The following is a 26,311-nucleotide window of genomic DNA, read 5'->3' as shown; positions in this document are numbered from 1 at the left end:
GTCTTCCACAATGGGTTCATGAACTGAAACAGATTCACTAAAAACCTCAGACTCAATTTGTTCAATATTGATCAGATATTGTTACTTCTCTGGGGATTTTCAAGATTTTAGTGCACTATAGTCATTTTTATGAGAATGATATGTCATTTTATTTTATTTATTTTATTTTATTTTATGCCTTGACAAAAGGGGATATTCTTAAAAAATCCAGTTTGGAACAACATGAAGTTGAATAAATATGGTCAGAATTGTCATTTGGGTGAACTTTTTAATTGGGTGAACTTTCCCTTTAAAACCTGAATGTGAGACTTCAATATACACTTGTTTTCTAACGTATGCTAACTAAGGAATATGAGGCCAGCTCAGCAATGTGTGTTATACGAGTCGGTTCATGTGAGGTGCTCCCATGAACACGTGCAGCGATGGCTTTTTTTCCTCTCTGCAGATGGTAAGCATTGAGGGCCATTATTGTTCTCGATGTGGGGCGTCCTCTGCGGTAAAGTCTCTGGCACACTTTTAAAGACATAGTGGGTAATATATGCAGGCCTGAGCCAGTGGCCCTGGCAAAAGCATTCCCCTCCCCCTCCCGAGACTTCTTTTCTTGGAAGAGAAGACAAACATTTGTGAGTATCAGTGTTCATCCCCTCAACATTTTCCACTTTAGGAATTTGTGATGAGTTCTTTCATGTCCTGATCTTTTATCAATATTATTGCATGTAACAATAATGCCTTAATGTTGGAAGCACACTGAGTTTCTGTTTCTCTCTTTAACAAGTTTTTCAGCAAGACCACAACAAAAGACATGTCTTTGACTAAAAGATAAGTGGTTTTGCTGGCGAGAGTTTAATAGAGAAGTGACAAAGTACCAAAAGTCTGACTATCTAGATACGCCTGAACAGTGTCTAAAACATGAAAGCGACAGCCAAGTTAATCAGGAAGAGACTATCTACATTCCAGAGACTTTAACAAGTACTTCTTATGGTTTTGTTGTCTCAACACGTGCACTAAGTAATCCAACACTGATGAATCACACCAACAATTATAAGTAAACACCCTTTAGCAACATGAACACCGAATTACCCCTGTAAACAACAACATGAATTGAAAAAGTGCTCTAGAGAAGTGATTTGAGCACAGCTTAGCCTAACAGTTTGATTTGTGTATTGCAGCAACAGCAGACCTGTGATTCTCAGCATGCCAACAGACCTGCGTATTTAGTTTTGGGATGGAGAAAGATAATGCTCTTTACACAACCCCGAGGACCGAAGCCCTCTTAAATGAGATCCGTGATCGTATGTTCAGTCTGTACACAAACACTAGTTGTCTTCTGGTGGCTCCACCCAGACACATTGGCTGCATTTTACACCTGTGTTGACACTGGCAGCACTCCCTTTTTCTCTAGAAAAATGAAAGTTTACTCCACCTAAACACGAACGTGCTGCGTACCATTCTGATAAATCCTGCAGTGGAATCCTGTGACATGCAGGCGTGCGCAGTTAATGATGACAAGGGTGACACTGATGGTTTAGATAGAAGGAGACATAATGTTCAGTCATACCTGAAATCACGTGACCCATCTTGAACTTGCCATCAACCCCAGCCTGACTTTTTTTTTTTTTTTTTATAATTGCCACATGTAAAAAATTACTTTTAATTACTTATTCAGTATGTCTGAGAGTTGTTTTCGTGTCAATACTGCACGTCTGCAACGATATGACCAATAAATAAGGCAATAGTATTGCATGTTTTTCTACTGAATGATGCAAGAGTATTACAGGATTTACTAAATTATGGAGAAGATTTATGACTCATTAATTCAGTGGAGGCTGACTCAGGAAATTATGAATAATAACCAACCAGACAACATCAAACTGTGTATCTTAATTTATTTGGCTATAATTCAGCAATATCAAGAGTGCTGAATAAATATTAAAATATAGATTAAGTATATAATATATGTGTGTGTGTGTGTGTGTGTATACTGTGTATGTATGTATGTATATATATATAAAATAAATAAATACATTACATTTCCTTAAAACATTGTAAGATATATATATATATATATATATATATATATATATATATATATAATTTAGCAAAGGCACATTAAATTGATCAAAAAGGCAGTATAAAGTATAGATTTATGAAGTTAATAAATATATTAAAAAATGATATTCATAATAAATGCTGTTCTTTAAAAAAACTTTATTTTCATCAAAGATTCCTGAAAAAAAATCCACAAAAATATCAATCAGTAGCCTATAACTGTTTATCAATAATAATAATAATAAATGTTTCTTTAGCACCAAATCAGCATATTAGAATGATTTCTAAAGGATCATGTGACACTGAAGACTGGAAAATTCAGCTTTGCCATCACAGCAAAACCGAAACCAGTTATTTTAAATTGTAATAATATTTCATATTGCTACTGTTTTTACTATATTAATGATCAAATAAATGCAGCCTTGGTGAGATTAAGAAACTACTTTGAAAAACATTAAAATGTTTTCAAATTTCTGACCGGTAGGCTACTGGTTGTATGAGTATAAAACCATTGTAAACATAGTACAATGCCTTTCAGTGTTTTAAGGAAATGTATTTTACTGCGTACTACGGTATTTTGGCAGAACCTATATGGTTACCATAGTAATTTTTTTCAGGGTAATGAAAGATTTACTGTTTCCCATAACCCTCAGGTAGTTGTGTTCCGGTCCTTTCTTTATCATGTTACTATAGTGATTTTGTGTCAGGATGCGAGCGCGCCAGGAGGAGTGTCGCTCCGCGCGGAAGGCAGGAAGCGGCGCGTGGGCAGTGTCACCGCCTGCGTCACACGCCAGGAGGGAGTTTTCCACTGACGAAAAGACTGCGCTGATCGGCGTCTGCTTCAGACAAGAGGAACAGCTTCAGCTGCTGCTTCAGTACGCCGAGCGCACAATAGCCACACGAACACAACGGGATCTATACACGCTCGATAAACGCTCGGTCGTGGCACTTGGATTATTACCGCTTCATATTTTTCTATATTGTGGTATAGCCTACTAATGCTGATCGGACACCTTATTGGTGAGTAGCGGAGGTCCGCGCTGTTATACACTGCACTTGTAATGTGTCTAATAGGCAAAGCTCGGTGCTGGAGTCCAGCCAGATAGTTTCAATGTTCTTTTGTCGGCCGGTGTGAACAGATAAAATGTGTTGTGTAACTATTTCAAGTAGCTAAAGCAGGGGAAATTGTTGTGTGCTGCCATGACATGGAAAAAACTAACTTAACTTTACATAATTTACCATTGTCTGGCGTTTTCAGTGTTAATGAATGTATAGCCTACGTTTTATTTCACTAATAAACTCATAAACGATTTATTATTTAAACCCTGATGCTTAAGTGTAGGCTATGTTAAATGTGTATTGTTCGGAGTAAATATAAGCGTTTTCTCTGTCAGATTTTAAATGGCTGGGTTTGATTAATAGATAACTCTCATAAGCAGCTGTTGGCGGTTCTGATCGGATCCATTGGCAGAATTCCAGCATAGTGAACCGTGTGTGTGTGTGTGTGTGTGTGTCCCCGATAAGTCGTAATTGCTGGTTTGGATCTGTGTTCATGTGTTGAGTGCATTCCCCGTTCACGTTTGTAGTGTTGGTGTGTCTTCTGAAGCGCGAGCGACTCCTTAAGGTGCCACACCGCATCATTTCAATAGTGTGCCTGCAGAATCAGATCTGCGCTCAGCCTCATATGCTCTTCCAGTCCTCAGTGACGTCACCGGGGGTGCATGCGAGGCTGAATGCAGGTCTGAGGGAGACCTTACTTGATCCGAACCAAACTTCAGTTTGTTGACCAATGTAAATATATTTAATATTTGTTTTTATCACTTTTAGCAAAGATCCATATTCACAAATGTAAATAATCCTTTTACACCTAGCTACATTCTGTCACTGTTAAAACCAATATATAAATCAGTCCCCTGACTTTTTTGTTACTTAAATAATTGAATATTCGATGTTATTTTTAATATTGTAGGCTATATGACAGAAGCTCAAAAAGTCGCAAAAAAGTCCCAGACGCTTTTCAGTAATTCGCTGATTGCTATGATTGACATCAGTCAATCGCGAGAGAAGAGGCAACAATCACTGACACGTTGTGCACGGCGTGATTGGAATAACTGACGGGAATTAATGTTCTCATTTCACACGGGTTTGTTAGTTGCTAACTTGTTACACAGTTTGTTATTTGCATATTCATTGGCTTCTTTTGTGAGATAATTCACAGTCCCTGTCTGTAAGCAGGTTGAATGTTTGAAAAGGGAAGTTATTGTTCACTTATAAGCTTTATGTAAACTTTAGTTCAAGTGTCTCGGTATATTGTTAAAATACCAACCAGCAGCACTTGTTATTATCTTCTTTGTGTTTTTGTGCCTTTTTCGTAAGTTTGAGGCTATTTATGTTGCGCGTGCTTCTATGTTGAGCGAGTCGTGGTCGGTCTTTCGCGCGACTTTGTTTGTGGGTAGGCTACACTTAATACGCAATCATATATATATATATATATATATATATATATATATATATATATATATATATATATATATATATATATATATATATCACTTACATGCTCGCGTTTATATCTTAATTGACCTACACTGTTAGCAATTGATGTAATTTTTACAATAAAATTTACAACAACATATTGTATTCATGTTTTTATTGTAAATACAAATGCATGATGGGAAATTTATGGACAGTCCTGTAATTTTGTTGTAACTACACTGTAGAAGCATTATTTTACAGCCACCGCATAGCATTGTGGGATTGCTGCGATTTGAATTTTGAAATTGCGCGGTACCGCGGCGGCCAACGGCACCAGAATCAAACACTTTTGGAAGAAGCAGCTTTTGGAAGGAACACATCTCAGGTATGAAACGTTAACATGCCATCTATTTTTATAAGTCTATGGATATATTAATACCGGTCATATGAGTGGTGATTGTTTCGTTTGGTATATTTCAGTGACATTAGCTTCTGTGACGTTCGCCCCGACTCGACTCGCTCACTCCCGGTAAAACAACACCATGAACTGACCGCGGTGAAGTGGCGTCTTCTTACTCAACCCATACGGAAAAAAGTTACCACATGCAGCTACAAGGTACGAGATATTCACAATTTTCCGCTTGGTATATTTCAGTAACATTAGCTAGAGTAATGTTAGATATAACGTTAGCTCAACTCGCCCCGCTCACTCCCGGGTAACGACGTTATAAACCTGAACTGACTGCGGTGAAGCGGCGTCTTCTTTAAGTTACTCAATCCATAAAGAAAATAGTAACGTTACCACATGCAGATACACGGCACTATTTTCAATGGAAAAACAAACATGGTGAGTAGAATCGAGTAGAGCTGAGCTTGTAACGTAGCCTAACGTTAATGGAAAACCACCACAATGACGATAGCTCAAATAACGTTAGCCCAGACTGTTAAAAATAAGCATTAACGTTAGCCCGATCAGTAAGCTCAGGTTATTATTGCATTGATTACACGTGCTACTGGACAGGCTATCGTAACATTATTAGGGCTTTGCTGTCTTGTAATCGGGGGTCTTGAAGCCGTGGTTTGCACACTAGCATAAACGAAGTTTGTAACGTTAGATTTTACGGCCACTGAATAAACACAAGCAAATTTTAGTTGAAATATGGGCTTTAATTAAACGACAATGCTGGTATCTTTAATTATGTGAGTCAGCTATAACTGTGAGATAAGCTGAATATAGCATCTGGTATGCTCATATGTTATAACATTACTTTGTGCTTGGCAAACCAGGTTGGAAGAGCAGTCATGTAACTGTCTGTATCTAAAATAAACTGCGCGTGCGCAACTAAATCCAACCAGCATCGTCATAAAATATTTTTTTTTCCGGAGCCTGGGTTCTGTTGAAAAGCTTTCAATGCTCTCTTTGTCTTCAGAAAAGGCAGCAAATTATCAGTAGTATTAAAATTAAGTTAACCATTTTGTTTGTCTCAAATTACATGTGGCTGCCTGGCAGACTATATGGACTAAAATAATAATAGATTTTTAATTTGGCATTTGTGTAATTGGTAATACATTTGGTAATGTTTACGTTTTTTATTCCCTAGCCTAGCCCTCTGCCACAGCTGCTGATATCCAGAGAGAGAGAGAGAGAGACCTATCCAGCACACCTTGCTTAATTGTGCAAGGTAAATTCTTCCCTTATTTTATAGAGTAGTTCACTTTTAAATGAAAATTACCCCATGATTTACTCACCTTTTATTATCATATTGTGTTAATGCATTTCAGGAGAGACACTAATCGCAACAAGTGTTCATAGAAGGAACAGTTGTGATGGGGCCCAAAACAGTCTTTTGAATGGAGTGGCTGAAACCTTCGCTGCTTACTATGTGTTCAACATGCAGTATCCTAAAGACGCCTCAGGCACTTTATACAAAGGTATGTTTAAACTGTTTACACACTAATAAAGAAAATGAGGTAACACTTTACAGTATGGGTACATTAATTATCATGAATTCATGTATAAATTCATGCATGAATTACGCATTCATTCATGCATTAATATCTCATGAATCATCAGGAAATAACACAAGTTCAACGTTTTTCATTCATGACTTCATGAGTGAACAACACCTTAATAAAAAAATTAACTAAGATGAGTACATCATCATGAATTATGATTTATTATGCATGATCGTGATGCTTTTCTTTGTTCACATATGCGACCATTAGCACATTGTTCATCAGTGTTTCTAAGGACCAGTCACCACTTTAGTTGAGGGGCCACACACATGAAGTCATTGATAGATGATGCTTAGTTAATGATGACTACTGTATTTGAATGTCAACAGAATCTGTGTGCTCTGAGCTGTGATTGGTCTATTTTGGGGTCTGTCCAACTACCACAAGCGTTTGCTTCGTCCACCTCCTTTTCAAACCATGCACTTGTATAATTTGTCTGCTATGTTGCCTGTTATGTTGATTGTGAGAAAATTAGAATGCAGGTTTGAAATAAACATCATCATCATCATCATCATCATCATCATCATCACCTGCAGGCTTTGAAGAAGACATGAACTGTTGACATTCAAATACAGTAGTCATCATTAACTAAGCATTATCTATCAATGACTTCATGTGTGTGGCCCCTCAACTAAAGTGGTGACTGGTCCTTAGAAACACTGATGAACAGTGGTATAACTGTGAACAAAGAAAACATCATGATCATGCGTAATAAATCATAATTCATGATGATTTACCCATCTTAGTTAATGTTTTAATTAAGGTGTTGTTCACTCATGAAGTCATGAATGAAAAACGTTGAACTCGTGTTAGTTCCTGATGATTCATGAGATATGAATGCATAATTCATGCATGAATTTATACATGAATTCATGATAATTCTTACTGTAAAGTGAATCCATCATTCTCATATGTAGCGTCCCATGAATTATTACCTTATTACCAGTATTGTTAGGTTCTTTGATATATTCTATGCAATGATGTCAATAGATAGGTTTCCATCCAATTAAAACATAACTTTTAAACGCATTCGTAAAAATTTGGCAAAAAAACCCTCTAATTGGAGAGCATTTCAATCAACTCTGTTATGCGAATTATAAATGGTCACGCACCTAGGAGTCGTGAACAGCTGTGGGATCAAAACGTAAGGTTGACAGGGCAACTTGAAACACCTGATATAATTGCAAAAAATGCAAATTTGTCAATCCACATAGAAGTTTTTGTTCACATTAGAATATTTTATGTGAATTTTAACCGTTTCCAGTCAGGATTTCTTTTTCAAATGGTTAAAATGTGCATTAAAAAGTTGGATGGAGACCCAGCTATTGCTGTTAAGTGTCTGTTCTATAGTAGAGTTGGTTTTCCCCTGCAGGACATAATTTGTGTAAACAGAAGAGACTGACGGACAACAATTTAACATTACAACTTTCATTAATTCATTAAATTAAATTGTATGGTTAAAGTTGTTAATGTTAAATAAATACATCAAAGTCATTTTATTTTATGAGCAAGTAGGTTACTTATGTTTTTTACACAGTATTTGTCATTATTTAACAGATATGAAAACTTTAACTTTTTTCCTCTCTCTCGGTTTTCAGAGCTTTTTGTGGAATCCACTCCCAGACGGGCAGTAAAGCCGAGAAGAGACACAGGCTCAACGCACCTGTTTGCACCCTCCTAAGAAAACTGGACTTTGAGTTGATGGGATAGTAACATGAACAACTTCCCCTATGCAGTTCAAGTCTGGCTGGACACCTTTGTTCCATATCATCATGTTCCCCCTGATGATTGGCTGCCTGGATGTCTGGAAGTGAGCTTCTTCATTAAAGGGATACTCCACTTTTTTTGGAAATAGGCTCATTTTACAACTCCCCCAGAGTTAAACAGTTGAGTTTTACCGTTTTCGAATCCATTCAGCCGATCTCCGGGTCTTTAGAAGAATGTCAGTAACCAGACAGTTTTTGGTCCCATTGACTTCCATAGTAGGAAAAAATATATACTATGGAAGTCAATGGGACCAAAAACTCTGACATTCTTCTAAAGACCCGGAGATCGGCTGAATGGATTCGAAAACGGTAAAACTCAACTGTTTAACTCTGGGGGAGTTGTAAAATGAGCCTATTTCCAAAAAAAGTGGAGTATCTCTTTAAAAGTAAAATTTTGTTTTATGTGTGATAAAGTGGATACTTTTGTAATATGTATTTTTGCACAGTTTGTTAATTAAAAAAAAAGAAAATATACCATTGTTGTGTTTTTAATTGGCCAATACGGAAAATGACAGCTTTTTACTTGTAATATTTATACTTGTAATGTTTTACAGTATATTGATTTGTCCTGTGAAATTACAGGAAATTCCTGGCTACTGAGTTGCCGTAAATATAACATTTTGCTGTAATATTTACAGTATTCTATCCTGTGAAATTACAGGAAATTCCTGGCAAATACCAGTAAATTTACATGATTATTGTAATTAATTACAGTAGGGATGTTGTATTAAGTATTACAATAACAGTCCTGTATACTGTTTACAGTAAATTTACGGCAACTATTAGCCAGGAATTTCCTGTAAAATTACAAGAACTGTCTAACAGTGTAAGTACGGTTTTTTTTTATTGTGTTTTTATGTCTTTTAATATGTCTTTGTCACTCAAGGTGGTCCACTGGTCACAAGTGAGTTGTTTTCTATGAAACAACAGTGTTGTTTTGAATTGGAGTGCACGCTAAACTTATCAAAAAGGACTCATAAAAGATAAGCATTATTTATAAGTAGGCTACTGGGTTGATGAGGTGCGAACTTGCACGTGTACCATGGTCTGTGAAATCAGCCCTTGTCTGGGTAGTTTCCTTCCCTATTTTCAAATGAGTCTTCACATGTCCCATTTAAACCAGACATGCTTTTTTTAACCAAGATGATGTAGGCATCATTAGTGTATATGTATATCACAACATGTCATCCTTTTTTATTAAGATCCCACCCACAGACTGGGTGTTACTATTTGGGCTAGTTCAGTGTGTGGCTTTTGTGCACTGGTATTGGGGGAGGTGGAGGTCCTGATGTCTCAAAAACAGAGAAGCAGAGGGATCCCATCTGTTTTGTCACTCTGAAGCATTCCTCCCAGCTTGTGAGGTACCAGTGTGCGCCCCAGACATGAGCCGCTGACCCCTGAGCTCCTCCACCCTAGACACACATGCTCTCCCTTGAGAGTCTTAAGAGACTGGTAAAGATGGCTGATATTTGTTTAGTCATCATTAAGTTATTCATGCTGATGACTTCTCAGGGAAGCTACACTTTGCACACTCTGTTGGAAGTTTGCATTTTGGATATTGATGCAAATTGTTCCCTGTTCAATGGAAATATCTCCTTTCATTTTTGGCAATTTCCTGAGCGGTCATATTTTCCACTCGTTGACTTAAAACGTGAGGAACTATTCGCTCATAACTGTTAAATAACTTTCAGAGGGTGTTTTGAGATGGCTTATTTTGTAATTCCTCTTAATAATCTAAGTCAGGGATTTCCAGTGTTTTAGATGACACGAATCCCCAATCATACTCATGTGAGGAAACCCATTCTAAAATTGAAAAGGCAGCTATATATTTTCATGTCTAAAGACTGTGAAAAAGTAGTTTAGATATAAATTAGGATTTACATTTTTATTTTATTTATTTAAATATTTTATTTATATTAATCTTTTTAATCACATTTATTTATTTTTTTAGTTTCTTTTTTCAAAAATGTATTTTTACTTAATTCTTTTTCTCTAAACTTTTCCACGGACCCCAGTTTGATTGTCCAGTTATTTAGATACTAAATATCACTTTGGATATCAGTAAAGTAAACTTGTAATCTGCAGCACAATATGTGGTGTTTTATAAATCTTACCATACAGCTATGCTTAAACAAATCTTCATCTCCACCTCAATAACATAATCTTTGACTTGTGATGTCCCATCAGGTGTTTTTATAGATGTTTTTTTTCTGTGAGGTGATTCCTCTTGGGTAATAGTGGTCTGGACTACACAGACACATCTGGGATAGATAGAATGTGTCGCCGTGCCAGAGGAGAATTCCTGTGGGCTGGAGACATTGCATTATTTATATGTTTAAAGTTCTCGCCCGCTACCCTCCTCCCACGTCGGTGCACACTCCTATTTGGGATGAATGTGTACTCTGCATGGGTTGAAGCTCAGGAACAGAATGTCTCTGGCGTAGTTGAACATCTAGAGTGATCGGGAAATCACACGGCTCCCTCCTGCCTGCAGTTCTTCAGAGCTGGCCAGCAGGGGGAGCGTTTTCTTTTATTCTGGTGAAATTGTGGAATCTGGTTTTGATTCCAGTTATCTTGCAAGTGATTTTACAACATCTTTAGCAGACAGGTTTTATAGCCACACTTTTGTATATTTTTAGTTTAGGTGAGGTACATGCTGCTCATTATTACATTATCTGGATGGAAGCCGTGAGCTGCAGGGGAAGTCAACTCTCTTGCATAAGATGAGGATGGGATTCCACTGTTTGCAGTTCAGACGGCCTGCTTCATAGTGTTGGCTGTTTTAAAAAAAATTTGGAAGCAGGGCGGTGAGTTAAATAATTTTTAATGAAGCTTTTTTTTGTTTAACTCATGCTATACGTTAAACTGCAGTGAGCCAGATTTCAGCAATCTACTGCTTTTGTGGCCATTCTCGCTTTCTGTGCGAGATTTATATCCGCCGTCCTTGGTGACAACAGCATTGAGAATTCCTCATCAGTGCCTTTATTGGAATGGCAGTCCTGCATAATTTATGCTCCAGTGCGAACGTCTCACCTGCTCTGAAAGTCTGGGATACCTCGGCGGTGACAGCTTTTGCTTGGATGTGAAATCCAGAGCTGCTCTGTGGCGGATTTATGGGTGAATGGTGCGTTTTGACTTCTCGTTTTTCATTTGTGAGATTCTTGCTCGTATTTCTAGTCTCTGCTGATGTTGGAGTGCAACAGGACAAGCTCCAGATTGACCTACAGCTGAGCCCCCCGCATCCCCTCCTCTCCTGTTCCTGGGATTAGCTCGTCGTCATTGTTTCTGCCCGTTAAGCAAGATTAACAAATCAATGTGTCAGGTAGTCTGCAGTCAAGAGACAATGACCCACTTCTAACACCCAGGTTTTGCACTCTCTCCCCCTCTATCTCCACATCTCCCGTGCCGTCCTCCCCCTCTCCTCACTGTCCAGAGTCCTTCATTAAAACTCCTCTGCTTGGTAGGCATTCATGCCGTCCTCAGGGAATTCTCTCTTTTTCTCTGGCAATTGAGGAGTAGAGTAGTGATGATGGTTGAATGTGAAGATAAACGTGTCTGAGACTCTGATAAGAACGAGGGTGTGGTGATCACCAGATACCGTGTTCAGGTGGTTTCTTGTACAAACTAAGAGTGAGTGGATTGCATCTAGAAATGTGACGGCCAATTTACTAGTCAAATGAGCAGATGAGGATGAATTCTTCGTTGTTTTGCAGTCTTCTCCTCTTGAGTGGTGAGAGGCAAGTGTCAAGTTCTCTGCGATTTATATATAAAAACTAAGAGTTTTTCCTGCCAAGGTTTGTGCTTGTTTCAAATCAAGACGTAGCATGTACGGGTTCACGCACCCTGCGCTGGCTCTGTTTACATGCAAATGAGGACAGATCTGGACACATACTGTTTGCAATAAAAATAGATTATGTCCTTAGCCTGTACTGCCGTTTTCAGGCAAGTCAGCTGTTTGCGGTTTCATTTGTCCATTTAAAACCCGTGTCCGAGTATTAACACGTGGCACAAACTATTGCATAACTTTCCTGTAGAATTCCTCTAGTCAAGGTTCAAGCATTGTTTGCTTTCAGCCAGTGTTGCACGAGCAGATAAGTTTGACTCATGGAAGATATTGTACAGTTCAGATGCAGATAAGACTCACCTTGTGCTTCCTGGCAGCGACATTTGGCAGCCGAGGAGACGCGGCTGAATGTGCAGACGGCACAGACTCACCCCAATGTCTGGCACATTCACGACGGCAGCACTAATGTGTGAAGCGCACATGATGCACAGAGAGAGAGAGAGAGAGAGAGAGAGAGAGAGAGAGAGAGAGAGAGAGAGAAGTTCAGCTTGTAAACAGAGCAACCTGTGGGAAATGGAAGTCTACACAATCTTGTCTGAAGATTAGGGACGCACCAATATCGATAAATCACCAGTATGTAAAATTCTACACTATTCTGTACTGTGCTTCATATAAATTAAAAATAAAACACTTAAAACTAAAATCAATTTAAAGTGAATTTAGGCATCACATCATTATAATGTGTAAAAAAAATTTACATTTTCAATTTGCTAAAGATTTATCAGCATTAAAATAGTGTTATTAAAGAATAACTTAAAATGAGAGGTGATGGCAAAGGCAATCTAAATGTAGAAATTGTGGAATTATTCAACTGTCAATATTAAATAAATGCACACACATATACATTCAATATGTAATTACATATTGTAAATAAAATTAAGTTAAAAGTCCAACATATAATATCTAACATATTATTAGAAAATATCTAATGTTGGTTATATCGTGCATCCCGAGGGAAAATTAGGCCAAATGAAACAACATTAGTCAATGTATTGTTACGCAAATGCATCGTTGACTGCTAACACTCAAAGTCAGTTAAAGTGCTCAATTTGAACTCAAACCAAAAAGTATTTGTACACTTTAGTAAAGTTTGGCTAAGTTCCAAGGATTGATTATTAGACGAATAGTAGACTACTATTGAGTCATATTGTGTTAGTCACACGCTCTTAAATTTTTTGTCGATGACACACCATAGACCAACATCATGAGCTGTATGATCTGCCAGTCACAACCATCTGTCACTTTTTCTCTGAAGTGGCTGTCTTGCTGGGAACAAGCCTTATTATGAAACACTTATTTACTGCTCATCACTTCTAGGGAAAAAATGGCCATGTTTTAGTGTAGTTATCATAGGATATAACTCCAGATTTGACTTATGACGACTGGCTGTCACACCAAGTTAAAAAAAATTTCCACTTGACTCAAGCTGCAGTAAAAACTATCTCTATCTCTAAATCAAACCTTTTCCTTCCTTCCCCACTTCCTTCCTTCCATTCTGCGTGTATCAGCACGAATGTGTCTGAGCTGTGGAGTGCAGCGAGAGGCCGAGCCTGAGGTGAACTAGCTGACCGAGGTTCATCTCAGGGCGGAGAAACAAACGAGTCCACAGCCGCCAGTATCAAATTATGGTTTTGTGTAAACGCCGCTGCACTGCACCGGCTCTGACCCTTAAAAGCTGATGGGCACCGGCTAGACTCTTCCTGCCAAAGGATTGATTGCTTTTATTGCCCAATAAGCAACCCCTCCACGGGAGCAGCGACAAATGCAGCCTAGTCTTACATAAACACGTTTACTGTGCCAAGCTGTACACACATTTACTACGGAGTCTCGTATAATGCATTTAGCAGCTGTGTAAAGTGTAATTGCCGCTACTGGCTCAGTGATGTGTGCTTTTTGAGCGGGGTAACCGAAATTTACCCTCCTCACTAATGTGGCTTTGTAATCAACCCCCGTCCTAATCAATGTATTTGTCTATGCGATTGGATTTGGAAGTGGGTGAAGGGTCTGGTAATTGTTGACTTGCACCGGAGGGACGTGATTGATTACTTCCTGTTTTCCTGGCCGCCCAGAGGCAGCATAAAGCGCCGTCAGCTGCTTGTTTGGAGTGTAATGCTCATAGCCTGTATTTAAAAACCTCACTGGACATTTAACTGCTATTAGGACAATAAGAACGCTACACTGGCTGATAACATCTAAGCACTTCTTGCGATATAGAAACAATTCATAGCAAAACAAATTAGCTGTTGGTCAAAGCCAGATTGCTTGGAATTGCAACTTTAATTTTTGCCCCTTTGGTTACGTCTACACTAATCCAGATACTCTTGAAATTGCATCTGTTCTCTGCGTTTTGGCCTTCCATCCACGCTGAGATTTGCATTGTAGTGTGGACTGTGAAAATTTAAGTATTTGTATAGTCATGTGACATACCTTACCCGTATGTCCTGCTATGTGATTTTCACTTTCACAGTGTTACTAAAGATAAATGCTACTTTGTACAATCTTCATTTTACATTCTTGCAAAGATGAGAGAATTTATTTGCAATTGCTGTTCTGCGGCAAAACATGAGGGCAATTGATTTTTAGACCAAACATGAAATGGCCGCACCAGTAAATTGTGAGATATTTTGCTAATAAAATGATCATGCCATAAGAATAGTGTGAGAACTTTATTATGTCCGGTCTCTTGGTATCATCTTAGTGAGCTTTTATTAGGTGGAACTTGGAATCTTTTGGAATATGCTAGTGTGAATGGAGTTCATTTTTAAATTCGTGTAGACACATCCCTCCTATAATGCTTTTCTGTCTTTGCTTGTTTCCCACAGATCACCAAACGCTAGCGCCATGAGCGGGGTTCTCAAGAGGAAGTACGAGGAGGTGGAGGAGGACCCGTGCTACTCTTCCTCCTCACCTTCCTCTCTCTCCTCCTCCGCCTACTCCGAATGGGACTCGGATGGGGAGAGCTGCTACTCCGACACCCTGGATTCAACCCCCAGCAACCCCAGCTCCCCAGCAACGTCCTTAAACAGTGAGTTTCCCCTTGATCGAATCATTCATTCTCTGATTAGGGTGGATGGTCAAACTCCCATTTCCATGGCTCTTTATTCATGCATAAGGTCTGCAGGGCTTATCTCTGCCTTTCTGTGTCCTACCTGATAAGGTGTTATTGAGATACAGGATTAATTGCATGGATGCAGCTAATTACACAGGATGTTTTGATGCATGCCACATTCACCAGGTCACCTCCTGCAGGCCGTTCATCCAGGTTTTTGGGGTGAGTCAGGCAAGGGAAAGCAAACAGTTGTGAGTTTCCCAGGATGGCTGGGCAGGAAGCCAGTGAGTGTGCCATGTGACGGAGGGAGGCAGAATGAACGCAGAGCTTTGTCTGAGCACCGGGCATGAACCCAGAACAGGTGCTGAGAAAGACCGAAGGGGCACGGAGCAGGAAGACAGGCATGAAGAGAAGAGGAAGGGAAACGATATGGCTGTCTGCTTGTGTTTATGAAACAAAGTCAGAGAACAGAGCTCAGTCAGGTTAGACGGCATATTTAGTTTAATGTGAATTGAAACTAAGACGTGAGCGGCAGACATATAAAGGCTTTCAAATGGACAGCAAGATTTTTGTTTTGAACAGAACTCTCTTATATCACCAAGGCTGCAATTATTTGGTAAAAATACAGAAAAAACAGTAATAATGTGAAATATTGTTATTATTAGTATTATTATTATTATTATTATTATTATTGAATATATTTTAAAATGTAATTTATTCCTGTGATGGAAAAGCTGAATTTTCAGCATAATTACTCCAGTCTTCAGTGTCACATGATCCTTCAGAAATCATTCTAATGTGTTGATTTGGTGCTTTTAAACCGATTATTTTTTTTATTTTTTTTATCATCAGTGCTCAAAGCAGTTTTGGTGTGACACATTTTTTCAGGATTCTTTGATGAATAGATAGCTGACCCTAAACTTTTGAACAGTAGTGTACAGTCTGTTCAGTAGCTTGCGCATGACTAATATATTCACAACCCATGTTATTTTGGATGCGTTTTCAGAGTTGCATAATGATTGGCACCAACACACTTAACAGTACAAACCACTGAACACTCTGTTTGTCTATCCCTCACCGCCTACTTTTCATTCACTTAAAATAAACCATGCTGTCTTCCCTGACTAATATCCATATATTATCAATTTCAGCATTATTAGATGAAGTCTCCAGAATCTGACTCCTTGCATAACTGAGAGCTTGTTTACTCTAATTCATAATATCACCAATATAAACTTGATAATGCATAAAGCTGCTCTGTTCTTTTAACATGTCATTGTTTCTGAGGTGCTGCTGCTGCCTATCAGGTTCATGTGAGACCACGCTGTACTTTTAGACTTGTCCATCATATCTTTTCTGTTAGATGAACAAAACATATTTGCACAGGCTTCTAGATAGGCTTGTGTGAGTTTGAGTTCCCACCATTGCAAGTCTAATATAAACCAGCTGTGGGGACAGTGAGATCCATCCCCTCCATTCCCTTCAGATAACAATCAGTCAGCTTCAGGCCCTGAGGGAAAATGAGCTTCTCTCTCACAGAGTTTAACAATTCAACATTAAATATTCTTGTGCAAAGGATATGGGATTTACAATTAAAAAAATATGGTGGTTTTGTTTCAAGAAGAAATTCCTCCCTTTGAAATGCTTTCGACCACTGACATTGACTGATTTCTGACTGGTTGTAGGAATAATTAGCAAGGAAAGTGTGGACAGATGGCCTGTCTTATGTAAAGATGGAGTGTATTTTATTAAATGTCTTGAGTGCCCTCTCCACTTCCAGAAACCTCAAACCTCCAGATCATCCAGCCGCTGGGTTGTGATTTTGGACGCTTTGCTCCTCCTGCACATTTCAGCGCCAAAGGGGAAATTCCTGGGTGGATTGTTTGTCAGACACGAGCGAAGAGGAATACAGTTGTCTTTGCACGTGTCTGGATTTGATCAAACTATTAGCTGAACTATTTGCACATCTGTTCTGATGTTGATTCGTGAAATATATATATATTTTTGTATAGTGTAGTATGATGGAATGATTGTAGCTCTAGCATTTACAATATGCTAATTTGCTATGTGTGGACTGCCATCTAGTGGCGATGTAGTGCACTCGCAACAATGTTAATGTGATTGTGATGTTTACACAAGAGACTCTCCAAGTCTTCCCATTAGGCTTGGCACACTTCCTACTCAAATACTCCCCAATGTGATACTAGGAACAGAACTTTCTTTTTTTCCACCACTCTCTCAGACATGTGCTCTTAATTTTCATTTAAGGAATTTCAAGCATAAATTCCTGTGAATGTTTCACCCGCTGTTTTCCACTTAATGTTTTCTTTTCAAGTCCACCACAAGCTGGAACGTCTTATATATATCCTCTCTTTCTTTCTGTCCTTCTTTTTTCCAGCCACATCTATCCTGAAGAAAGCCAAGCGCACACGGCGAGGCAACGTGCAGTTTGACCAGGTTACGGTGTTCTTCTTCCCTCGCTGCCAGGGCTTCACCAGCGTGCCCAGCCGGGGAGGTTGCACCCTTGGCATGGTGCAGAGACACAGCGCACAGCGCCGCTACACGTTAGCCGAGTTTGCCATAGCACAGCGCCACCTACGGCGAGAGAAACTCAAAAACCGAATGAGGGAGGAGAAACTGGAAGCTCTTAAGCTGAAGGTAGCGATTTAAATTTTCACACATTGAGGTCAAACAAGCTGTATTTAAATCCAAACATCAGCATCATGTAAATATCTTTTTCTTGTGGCAGCTTACCAAAAATGGTACCCAAGTGTCCGAAGAGGCTGAAAGGTTGACTGTCGATGACATCCCCGAGGATGAAATCGACCTCAGCGGAGTGAATTTGGATGATGGCTCCTTCCTTCATCCTTACCCATCTAAGAGAAGGCATGCCATCCTCAAAGCCGCCGGCATCAAAAAAATCGATAAAGAGGAGAAGCGTCAACTGCATGAGCTGCGTACATCGAGAGAAGACTGCGGATGTGATTGCCAGGGCTTCTGCGAGCCGGAGAGCTGCAGCTGTAGTTTGGCTGGGATCAAATGTCAGGTGAGCACTTGAGTTTTGAGAACACAAGGTTATCCGTAATATTTACAGGTATCATTCCTGTTGCTCCAACTGGAGAGAATGTGCCAATTGTCTAAATTCGTTGCATACAATATCATTTAAAATTGTGGGGTCAGTAATTTTGTTTTCTTTGAAAAGACAAAACATTAAAAAAAAATTCAGCAAGATAAAATAAAATAAATAACTTTCTATTCATTAAATAATCTTGAAAAAGATGTATTACGGGTTTCACCAAATAAAGCAGCACTGAACTGCATGTTAGAATAATTCCTGAAGGATCACATGACTGAGGACTGGACTAATGGCTGATGAAAATTCAGCCATCACAGAAACATGGACATTTTAATATATATTTTAAATGGTAAAATTTCACAATATTACAGTTTTCATTGTATTTTTGATCAAATAAATGCAGCCCTTTGGGAGCATAAGAGACTTCTTTTGAAAATATAAAAAAATCTTCCCAACCGCAAACTTTTGAATGGTAGTGAGTGTATATAATACACAAAAAATAAATTGTATTAATTTAATAGTCCATTTAAAAATTTACTTAATATTTTAAATGTATATTTTTGTATATATTAATGTAATGTTTCCTGGCTTTACAGATGGACCACTCATCCTTTCCATGCGGCTGCACTAAAGACGGCTGTGGAAACACGCAGGGCCGCATCGAGTTCAACTCCAGCCGAGTTCAGACCCACTACATCCACACCATCATGAAGCTGGAGCTGGAAAAGCGTTTGGAGGAGCACACGCCGGAGACCGAGTCACCGTCTGAGAATCAGCCAGACTGCAGTTCCCCCAGCCGTCCAGCAGAGAGCAGCACCACGCCAGAGACGCCCACATTTCACTTCAGCTCGGAGCTAGTATCTGCGGGAGAGAACAGCTGCAGCAGCGACATGACCGATTCATCCAGCTCTTCAGGCCAGAGCGAGGACTCCGAATCCGCCGGGAACGCTCAGAGCGAGCAGTCGCCTCTAGACGTCGACGAAAACGGACTTACGAGAATCCTAAGCTTTAGTGACGCGGACAATGAGGACTGTTCTGTCAGGGAGTGTAACAACAACTGCGACTACCAGCAGAAAAAGAGCGAGTCGATGGGCTACGGCATCTTCAGCGCGGCGGACGACAAGCTCAGCGCGTCACAAACGGACAACGGCCGCACGGCCATGTCTGAGCTCTTAGACGAGAACGCAAATCAAGGTATCGCTCTGTTCCACAATGGCTCCGTCCCTCACACGCCCTCACCATCCATCGATCACTCCGCCAGCTACATGGACCTGAGCCTGTCATCCGAGTCAGACCTGGAGTTCTTCGACGGCTTTCCTTGTCTGGGACCGAGCTCGCTGTACAACTCCCTGAAGGAGTACGAGCACATGGACAACTTCTTTCAGTTCCAGTTGCCTACTTACCCTAGCCTTCCGCAGGCGGCCGACCCGGGAACTTGTCTCCTGGAGTCTCTGATCGGCTTGTCAGATTCTGTCCCGGAACCTCCGGCCACCTTCACGGACAATCAAATGCTAGAAGACGCCATGAAGCTGTCAGTGATGGAGTCTGTAAAAGTCTAATGAGGGCTCTTGTATGATCACTGTACAAATGAACTATGGGATTGTAAATGAATGCCATTTTGTTTTGTTTTTTCTTTATTTTATGAATGGAGACCCTCCATCCCAGGATATCAATATTTGCATTATCTGCCTTTATGATGTTAGCGAAGCATTAAGTTATTATAACAATCTTTATTATCATTATTGCCATCGCAGTGGCAGCTAACATTTCAGTTCAAAAACAAGTCTGGCCGACTGATTTTTGAATACTTGTACATATGGCCAGGAAGGTGAAGAACTTCTCACCCACATTGGTGGTATTATCGTCAACATTTACCATTATAATTATTATTATTGCGAAGGTTATTTATATGAATTGAGAAGGGGCACCAATGGGAGTCATAATGCTGATTATGTATCTCAGGGACTTTTTCTAGCTTTCAGAAGCAATGCATTTTGACCATCGCTGTTGTTATTTGGCGTTTTTCGGAGAATTTCCACCTAAACAAACAGCATTTAAACGGCCTCTTTTGGAGGGCCTTCTGTCTCGGTCGCTTTTTCGACTCGAGATGGTGGTCTGTACTTTTGTTTGCAAAGCTAGAGGAAGGACTCCTGTTCCACAAAACGGCTCCTTGGGATTTTCTAACGGTACACAAATCCCCCAGAGGCTCCTCAGTTAGCACTTTATCTGTGAAAAAAATGAACCAATCAGAGAGCAGATGGGTCGGCCTCACGCCTGCCCCGTTGTCTCTGAATCTAAGATTGTTTTCATGCCATTTTATGGTGTTGGATCATCAGCACAAGGTGGAGAAAAGCGAGCGATTTCCTTTTAATTTATTTTATACGCCGCAGATATCGCGTAATATGATCATGATATCTGTTGACCATTATTTCGAATGGCTTTTATTTATTCTTACCGAGTTATTTATTTTGTTTTTCTCCGAATGCCAGCTGAATATTATCTGAGCCACACTGTGCTCTGGAGAAGTGGAAATAATGCAACTTGTTCACGTTTCCCACCTACATTAACCTGTGTGAAGCACATCTTTATGTTTCAGCTGTGGAGGAAGGGCACCAACTGCAAAGTATTTAATAATCTATTCTATTACTATGAAGTAACACTTTCAGTTAAATTATTTCACATTTAGCATTTCAGCATTAGGACTATTTAGTATTTATTCATGGTTTGGGCAATAAAGAGAACAATGTGTTTAACAAAAGAAAGGTTGGTGTTTGTGCCTGTTAACACGAGGAGCCACTGTTTCCTGTCTAACGAACTTCTATATAACCTACCTATTGATTAAAAATCAGAGTTTCCGGCCTGTAATGTGACCGCCGATAACGTTGCCTATCATATAGAGAATTAACATTTTGTAACTATGTAGATTTCAGAGAATTCTAATCTGTTTATTGACAAATTATTTTATTAAGAAATGAAATCCACATTGTTCTTCAAATATTGAAACATTTGTAATATATAAATAGAGCTAAATCTATGCTTGGAGAGAAAAAAAAAGAAAAAAGTATTCTGGACAGGCATAAAGTTGGTGTTTACTACGATGTAACTACCTAAACGAATTTACCAAGCTCCATTTGATTGTACTCCGACACGAATTGTGGGTATAAATTTAGTAGTTTCAAAAACGTTTCGTTGATAAAACCTGCATATATTATGCACTATCATGTTATGCAAATTTGTGTTGCCCATATTGTTTCCACTTCACAGTGAAGACGTTTTAAGTTTGTATGTTTCTGAATGAGCTTTGAGGAAATAAATCGATGTACATATCTGACCATCTAGACTTCAACTGTCGGCACATCATCATTTGACCCGATAGGAGCGTTTGCATGCAAGACCCGTTCATTTGTCTCAGTACTACATGCTTTTAGAGCAAAAATGCACAATCAGAAATGTACTTGCTTTATTTTTGCCTTCACGTGCTGTTCTTGAAGCTGATTAGGATGTGGGCACGGCTTCATTCATTTGAGTCCAGCTTACTATTCCCTTGTAAAGATGTATCACCTCATCGCAATGAAATGGAAATGATTGGTATTTATTAGTCATGATTGATGTATGTTTTGATCTCTGATGCTTTTCAAAGTGTTTCTTACTTCTGCCTTTTTGTTGTATATATTTTCTGCTTCAATGAAACTAAAGACAAAACCAAGCAGTTCTTTTATATTATATATTTTCACGCTTAACAGTTTAAAGCTATTCATTTCATTCAAGTCATTTGACAGTAGTTTGTCCCTACAAAATAAAAGTCCAGCTTTTTCATACAACTGCCATTGTTTGTCGTCTTTTGTGCATGTGAGTGCATGGGTGAAAATATTCAAATTGTTTTTATATTAAAAAAACAGCACCACAGATACCTATCATTTTAAAATATATTTTAAATAAGTTGAGGAAAATCCCTTAACGGTCAATCTTTGAATTTTTGCAAACAAATAACAAATGGGAACATTTTACATTTGTCAACATTAGTCAACATGAACTAACATTGAAAAACACTTCAAAGGCATTTATTCATCTTAGTTCGTTCTTTTTAATGTTTATTAATACATTAAAATCAAATGTTGCCTATCTGTTAATAGCTGACCTGAGTTAACATGAACTAACAATGTTACATTGTATTTTTTATGAACAAATATTGCAATTGCTCATTGTTAGTTAATATTAGTTAACTAACTAATTGGACCTTCTTGTAAAGTGTTACCATAAATAATACAAAAATCCATTGAAACCAAAACCAAGATTTTCATTTTGCCTTGAAACTTAAAAATAAATACTAAAATATTTTATTCCTTTCCTCATAAGGGGGAAAAAAACCTAAACTTTTTATAATTTGGGTGGATTCCTAGCTGACGAAATTAGAGATAAAAAATAATAATAATAGCATAGCACCTGTCATTTTCTGTAATTTTCATTCAAAATAAAGTCATAAAAAAAAAAAAAAAAAAAAAAACGAAATTAAATGAGATTTAATAAACATCACATTAGTAACCTACCTATAAACAATGGGATGAGGCCACGCTCATGTAGGGTAGACTGAGTACATTTGGGACTTGTGTTCAATTGTGTACAGTTGAAACGTAGGCCTACGTGCAGGAAGCCCGAGCCGTGATTTTTGCTCCGCTCTTTGCTCTTTCTCTCTCGCATATGGATACCAGAGATAGACTGTGGCATATTACAGGCTAAGAAAACACTGATTTAGTAAAAGTAACAGTCCAACTGGAAAACATAAAAAAGTTCACAACTAAAATATCCAGATGTCAGGAGGAGGGGAAGTAGGCCTAGCCTACTAGTGATTAAAAAGATCAAAAAGATGATCTCCATGAAAAGATACGGAATCAATTTGATTCAAATAAGATAAAATCAATATGATTCATGCAATTAATGTGTAATCATTATGATATAGGAGGAGAGTGTTTGATTTTTATGTCGAGTTCTATTAATCAAATGAAATGGTCATATGTCTGAGGTGTCATTCTGTGAGTATCCAGTAGGGGGAGACCTGGGGTGCGGGCGGGTAGTAAATGACGTGCCTCACCCTAAATACTCTCACCTCACCTGTGCTGCTGACTGACTGAGTGCTAACACAACTCCACGCGTTGAGAACAGCACTGGGGTTTTGTCTCTTTTTCCAGGTATGTAAAGTGAAATTATATATTCTAATTTGTTGTGAGTTTAGATTGTATATTTGCGAAAGTTTTATTTTTGGCGACGTTTTTAACTGTGCCAATCGTCATGTCCGACATATGCTAACGAGGAAAGCGTGGATGAAACTGTTCGCTGGCATTGTTATTGTTAGTTTCTGATTATATTCAAGTGTATCAACTCAATATATTATGATTAATATTAAGATAAACGCACGTGTTGAGTGTACGATGTTTCATATTGAACGTGCTTTTTGTGTTGTACATTTTCTGATTAATAATAGCAAAATGAATGGTTTATTATCAGATGGGAGTTAACTTTCCAAGTGTTTGTTTCATGCATTTTTGTGTTAAAGAAATCTAGTTCATAAAAGGAGACTGTTGAAGTGTAGGCCTACTGATACCAGAGGATAAATTAAAGGATTTATTAATTGTTGATACATTTATGTTATAGATACAAAATACAGTCAAAGTCATAGTACAGTATGATTAAATAAATAGTTCACTTAAAAATGAAAATTCTGTCATTTACTCGCCCTCAAGTTGTTTCAAACCTGTATGAATTTCTTTCTTAAGTTGAACACAAAAGAAGATACTTTGAAGAATGTTGGTAACCAGAGAGTTGATGGACCCCATTGACTTCCATTGTGTTTTTTTTTTTTTTTTTTTTTTTTTTTTTTTAGGCCCATCAAATGTCTGGTTACCGACATTCTTTAAAATATAAATTTTTCATTTTTAAGTGAACTATTCCTTTAATTTACCTTATGTATTATTTTCTTTTCTTTGTATTATTTTCTTATTTTCTGGTGTAATTAACCTGAATTGATTTGAACTAGAAGAATATATGGATAGATGGATGCATATGTTTTCAATTTGCTGGTATTATAATGCATAATTCTCTGTTGTTCATGTGAGATACTATCAAGGCAGACAACAGCATTGAGTTCGCATCTTCATATTTTCCCTGTGAGGTGCAACACTGTCCTTGTGTTTTTAACTCTCGTTATAAACTTCAAATATGCATAATATAGATTTATAGATATTATAAATTCTTGCACTTAATACAAATTATTCGCCCTAGGCTAGTAGTGATGAAAATGTTGTTTTTGATAAATACTGCCCTCTTTTCCATTTTGTTTGAATTTTTTAAAGCATAAACGTGTTCCTTCATTTAGCTCACTGCAGTTTTAAAGCCCCATTACCTGTTCCGGACAGTAGATGGGACTGTCCATACATAATAAATAAATAAGGCTAGATTTACTAACAGCTTGCGCCATTGCAAATCCTGTTTTGACGTTAAATACAAATACTGTCAGGATTTACTAAAAGGCGTGGACAGGGTTATTTTGCGGCTGACATTTTTAGGAGTTTCTTTCTTCATCTTGTTAATGGCCAGACGCTAATTTGCACTGCACTTGGTAGATTCCGTTGGCCATTATGGAAATTATCCTGCTCTGTATTTTTTAATTTTTTTTAATTTGCGCGTCGTCAGTAGATCACGTGCAGAACTTTCACTGCCATCGGCGCTTCTAATGGGATTGCGCTCTCACGCTAATTTGTCCTGTTTAGTAAATCTGTTCCCTAGACACCTATGCCTATGGGATTTTCAGTGTGCAGGTTTCAGTAAACCGTTTCAAAGCACTGATAAGGTAAAGTTTTATATCCATAAATGTAAATATACAAAAAGTAAACCCTGCTTTGAATTTGTATCTAAATACAAACTCAATGGCTATTAATTAAAGGTACAATCTGTAATTTATTAGCCCCCAGAGGTCGCATTTTCATAATAACGAAGACGAAGCTTGATGACGCTATAAAGAAGTGGAACGATGGGAGATGTCGTTTTCACAATCCAGAGATGTATGGAATTCACAAATCATTAAAATTATATATCATCTAATAAGTTAGTTTTTGTATTACCTTGTACAGTTGATCACTACTTTGTCTTTGTAATGAATTGGCTGCAAGGGATGTGAAATGTAATGCTATGTTAGCCTGTTACTGATATGTGACTATTTGTCAAATGTTCTTGTGGGTTAGCCTAATGCTGCGCAGTTTTACACGTTTAAAACAATTTTACTAAAAGTACATTTGAACAAACCCACAGTATTTGCAAGTAATGGCTAAATATTTTTGTGCAACACACAGGCTACTGTATTTAATTTCACTGCCATAGACTTGGTCACCAGACTTGATAAAGCATTATTAAAGTACAAACAAAGTGCAATATAGGCTAACTGTATGTGTACAATAAATAATATATATTTGCTTACATGCGAGAGCAGAGTCTCTGTCAACAGATCAAGTCCAAGTTTATCGCGAAGCTCTCTACATCTCGAAAACACCACGCCGTTATTGATTCTTGTTTTATTTCTCTGTTTTCCCCTGCTTGCCTCAGTTGATCTACGTTTAAGTTTTTTTGGGATTTTCTGTACTCGCCAGTCGCCAATCAATAATCTTGAACCATGATGTCAGTCACAACAGCGACGTGTGAGATATTGTATACATAGATCCCTCATTAGCGTCTTACGTATATGCCCTAATCAGGAATCTGTGTGTATTTATCTATGGTTTCTACAAGCGCAAACTAGAATCTTATATTGTACCTTTAAGGCAATAAAACATCTAGAATTTGTGCTATGTTTAAGGCTTCTTTATATAATTTCACTTGTTAACTATTGAGCCATAACTTGTTTTTTGTTTGAAAGATCCTTTGTATGTTTTAGTGCTGTCAAAATTCACGTGTTAATGCATGTGATACATTTTTTCAGTTTATCGCGTTAAAAATATTTAATGCAATTAATGCATCATCCGTTTTCTTACCCGTCATCCTTGGGCTAG

At 38.2% G+C, this 26,311-nt stretch overlaps 1 protein-coding gene across 1 annotated transcript; it reads left to right on the top strand.

Annotated features, from left to right (window-relative positions):
• Positions 1-2,892: 2,892 nt before the first annotated feature.
• On the top strand, positions 2,893-22,096 carry csrnp1b (cysteine-serine-rich nuclear protein 1b). Its single transcript, XM_084102606.1, has 5 exons — positions 2,893-3,069; positions 14,973-15,175; positions 17,598-17,857; positions 17,949-18,245; positions 18,872-22,096. The coding sequence occupies exons 2-5, from the start codon at positions 14,992-14,994 to the stop codon at positions 19,832-19,834; spliced, it is 1,704 nt and encodes a 567-aa protein (XP_083958732.1). The 5' UTR covers positions 2,893-3,069; positions 14,973-14,991; the 3' UTR covers positions 19,835-22,096.
• Positions 22,097-26,311: the final 4,215 nt, after the last annotated feature.

This window comes from Abramis brama, assembly GCF_963993115.1.
Source record: "Abramis brama genome assembly, chromosome: 24".
Taxonomy (NCBI): domain Eukaryota; kingdom Metazoa; phylum Chordata; class Actinopteri; order Cypriniformes; family Leuciscidae; genus Abramis; species Abramis brama.
Note: the sequence above shows the minus strand (reverse complement) of the source record. Positions and strands in the feature narration are given on the sequence as shown.